The following is a 3,786-nucleotide window of genomic DNA, read 5'->3' on the forward strand; positions in this document are numbered from 1 at the left end:
CCTTAATGGTTGAGGGGAGTTTCCCTCTTACCTGGTTTGGGAGCCCCGGGGGAAACCCTTAGATTCCCATTCTTGCCCCTTTTGGGAAAATGAAAAAAGGGTTCCCGAGTGACAACGTGTGATTTTCCAGAGGAATGGTCGAGGGTTGCCAGGTCTCCGGGAGAGAGTAGACTTTGTAAATTTGTTTAACTCATCAAATTTGAATTCTTCATTTCCTCACCCCCCCCCCCACCATGGAGTCCAAAGAGGGGAAAACTTGTTGGGTTCAAAATCTCCCAAAACCCCCAGGGGTAATGAGGAAAATCCCGCCCCTTCCCAAAAAAAATAATGTGGCAGTCGCGGGGCCTATCCTACCGACTGAATAGGCCGCTTGACCCCCAGCCTATTTACCACCGATTTACTTGACCGGGCCTTGATCAGCCACCCGTAAACCCGAATAAAAGGGCCCAAAAGGTGTGTTGACGCAGGGCGAACGTCGCATCGCTCAACCTCCAGGACTCCCCGTTCCTGGGAATACGGGATGCCCCGCACGGCAAAAACACTGGGAAGTTCTCCCAGTCCAAGATGGAATGAACCCGGGGGGGTTTCACCCTCCCCTCTCATGGCCTTTTGCAACCCTGAACATTTTTTCTCTCCCCCACTGGGGCCCCTCCAGTATGGGTAGCCCTCTGGGCCGGCTCACCGATCCTTGGGACCTCAAACCCCCCCACCGGGGGCAAAGGGGGCTTCCCTTAGGGGGGGTACTCATGATATTCCCTTCCGGCCATCCACCTCCGACAACCTTCGGTGAAAAACTGTGAGAATAGGCAGGGCACACCTTACACTGTTTTTTTTTCCATTACCTTCCCCCACATAATCCAAAAATAAATGATTTGGAAGTTACTTGGGTAGTTGCCCCATCCTGTCTACCTTTTGGGGGATTCAATGGTGGCACACCTCTGGGAGAACTTTTTTATCCCCCAGGGAAGGGCCCGGAGTCCTTGGGCTTAAGAGTAGATGCATTTTATGAACAGGACACTCCCACCATTTTCCAAAAAAACGGGACATTCTCCCCAAAAAGACCTACAATAGGGTCACCTGATTACAGTGAACTTCACTTTGGGAGGTCATGGAAACTTTCATGGGAAGGACCACTTTCCAAAATTTTGGAAAAGGTGAATGGTATTCCAGTCAAAGGAGTGAGAGAGGCGACTTAAACATGCGGATGGGAACGTTTTAGATCAACTGCAGATTTCAAGGATTGTGAATGATTTTCCCGTGGTTCAAAATGCTGTTAATCCTTTACTCACGAATTTTATCGCAACAGAAGCATCCATTTTTGGAAAAGGGACGGACAGTACCATCAACCCCAGTACCATGGTGGTTGATGAAAGCCAACAAGCTGTCAGGCAGGGAAAACTGCTTAAAGGGAGTTAAAAGATGCCCCATTGTAAATTAAAGTTACAAAAAAAAACCCGAGCCGGCCGGGGCATGTAAAGGGGGCTAAAAGGACGTGTGGAGACAGTAGCTCCCGATTAACTTGGGGGGCCCCTTAACAGGGTGTGGGGCAATGTGAAGATTTCTGGAAAGAGCACTCCCTATCAAACCCGCTCTGAATAGATGGAAATATCACAAACAAAAAAAAGTTTCAAAAGAGTACTCAACCAGCAGAGATTCCTCTGGTCATTAACTGCCGATTCTCCCCTCTTCTGCGAACAGGAACAACACCCAGTGTCATTTTCAGTAGGACTGCAGCAGAACTTCATAAACTTTCCCTTTTTTTCACAAGGGATGGCTTGCTTGCAGCTCTGCGTAAGACTGCCCCCGGAAGTGACGATATTCCAATCTAATGATATCTCACTTATGGAGAGCTCCCAGAAATTCCTGTTTGGGCCCATTCAAAGGATCTATAGGGAGGGCCAGTGCCATCCCATGGAAAAAAGGCATAATCTTCCCGTTCCTAACCTGGCAAAGATGCTTCCCACCAGGAAATTAAGACCAATTTTTGCACCCGCGATCTGCAAACTAATGGATAAATTGGGAAAAAATTAGGTTGAATGGCTGCTAGAAAAAAAAACATGTTTACCCATATCATTATGGGGTTTGAAAATTTTAGATCGCCCCCAAAATGCACTGGTCAAGCTTATTTTCACAGCCCTTTACCCCAGTGTCATCTTAAATGGATGACCTGGAAGGGAAATTCCCGAAAACCATCACTGCTACCCCCAGAGGTCTATTATCAAATGAGCTTGAACTTGGAAACCTCTCAGGGAAATGGGACAAAATTTTTCCCTTTATCATAAAAACTCTTTTTGGCATACACAAACTGGGTTTATGAACTATAATGTTGTAGTTCTTCCCATTTTGCATGAATTCCCTGCAGTTCCATTGGGTTAGGGGATCCAGTTCTTCAAACTACCTCTTTTTTAGGTTTTGCAGCACCGTGGGTTTAAAGGGCCTTTCCCTACACTTTAGGCTGTCCCTTTTCAAGATTTGGGATACTTTTTAAGGCTTCCCTTTTTGGCAGGCTCAGATTTTTGCTTGGGAAAGGGACGGACCTGAGCCTTTGGGTTAGGACATTTGTCTGCATGGGGACCCCGTGGATGTGGTGGAGCTGGGGCTATCACCGTTTAGGCCTTTTGGAACCCTGCCTGATGGCTCCATAGCCCCATCTGAGAGGATCTTTTTAACGGGAGGTTCCTTCCCTAGACAAAAGGGGATACCCCGAGCCTTTTCTTCAGGGGGCATTTGCCTAGCATGAGTTCCCCGTGGATGTGGTGTTTCCGGAGCGTCACCAAAGAACTTTTTTTAGCATTTTTAGAACTGAGGTTTTAAAGTAAAGCCCAAAAAAAAAGGGGGAAGAAGCAGGGGGGGGCAAAAGGGTGGCGGAAGGAGGGGGGCTAGAATCGAAGCAAAGGACTTTCCTGGTGGAACACCCCATGGCAAACCAAATTTTGGCTCTGGAAAATTAAATTTTTTCTTGTCCTTTTTACTAATGTTTTACAAATTTACCTTTTCATTTCTTTGAAGAAGCTTCAGAGCTTTGCAGTGGTAAAAAATATGGGCCGGACATTGTCATCTCCTTGATGACCTGTTGGACACCCTTTACACAACCTTTTATTACCTTTTCCTTAAAATGCAAGTTGCTCCATGCCCATAACCCTGGCAGGGGAAAGGGCCCCAAAAATGGGGTTTTTTGACAAAATGCTTTACCTTGAGGTGATGTAAATTTAACTGCTTCGGGAAGGAAAAAACGTTTCCCAAAAACTAGAAGGAGGAAACTGGTGGGGAATGATCCAAACCATCAACTTTCTTCTTAAAAAATTTTACTGCCATCATTTTAAATTTTTTAGTTTTTTAAAAATTTCTCCTCAGGGGAAAACCTCATAAAGGGCAGATTTTAGTGTTTTTTTGAGGAGAACCCTGAAGCTTGATTTTCAGGAATGTCCCCCCATATCCCCCCAGCCGGGCACTCGTTGATGACCAAAACCCCAAATAGGGGGTACCATCTCGGTTTTGGGGGGATGCGGGGTCACGTTTTACCCCACCTCAAAATTTTCTTTCCCCAAAGTACTTTAAAAATACAAAATCCCTGCTGGGAAACCCTCAATGGGCCTTTACTATGTATTATTAATGAATACTTTCAAAATTTAAACCGGGTTAGATTTCCTTTTTTGGGGTTAAGGGGAAATTTTCCTCCCTTTTTACCTGGTTTTTGGGGGCCTGGGAACCATTACGATTCCCATTTTGCCCCTTTTAAGTGGAAAAGGGTTCCGAGTGACAAAATGTGATGCCCATGGGAATGGG

The 3,786-nt window shown here is 46.0% G+C and overlaps 1 protein-coding gene across 1 annotated transcript in view; it reads right to left on the minus strand.

Annotated features, from left to right (window-relative positions):
- Nucleotides 1-2,995: 2,995 nt before the first annotated feature.
- LOC119585562 overlaps nucleotides 2,996-3,786 on the minus strand; it is a 2,643-nt gene continuing 1,852 nt past the window's right edge. Inside the window, exon 2 of the mRNA XM_037934195.1 lies at nucleotides 2,996-3,141. Within this exon, the coding sequence (XP_037790123.1) occupies nucleotides 2,996-3,141 (146 nt within the window). The remainder of the gene's footprint in view (nucleotides 3,142-3,786) is intronic.

The sequence above is a fragment of the Penaeus monodon genome, chromosome 3 (genome assembly GCF_015228065.2).
Source record: "Penaeus monodon isolate SGIC_2016 chromosome 3, NSTDA_Pmon_1, whole genome shotgun sequence".
NCBI classification, from domain to species: Eukaryota; Metazoa; Arthropoda; class Malacostraca; order Decapoda; family Penaeidae; genus Penaeus; species Penaeus monodon.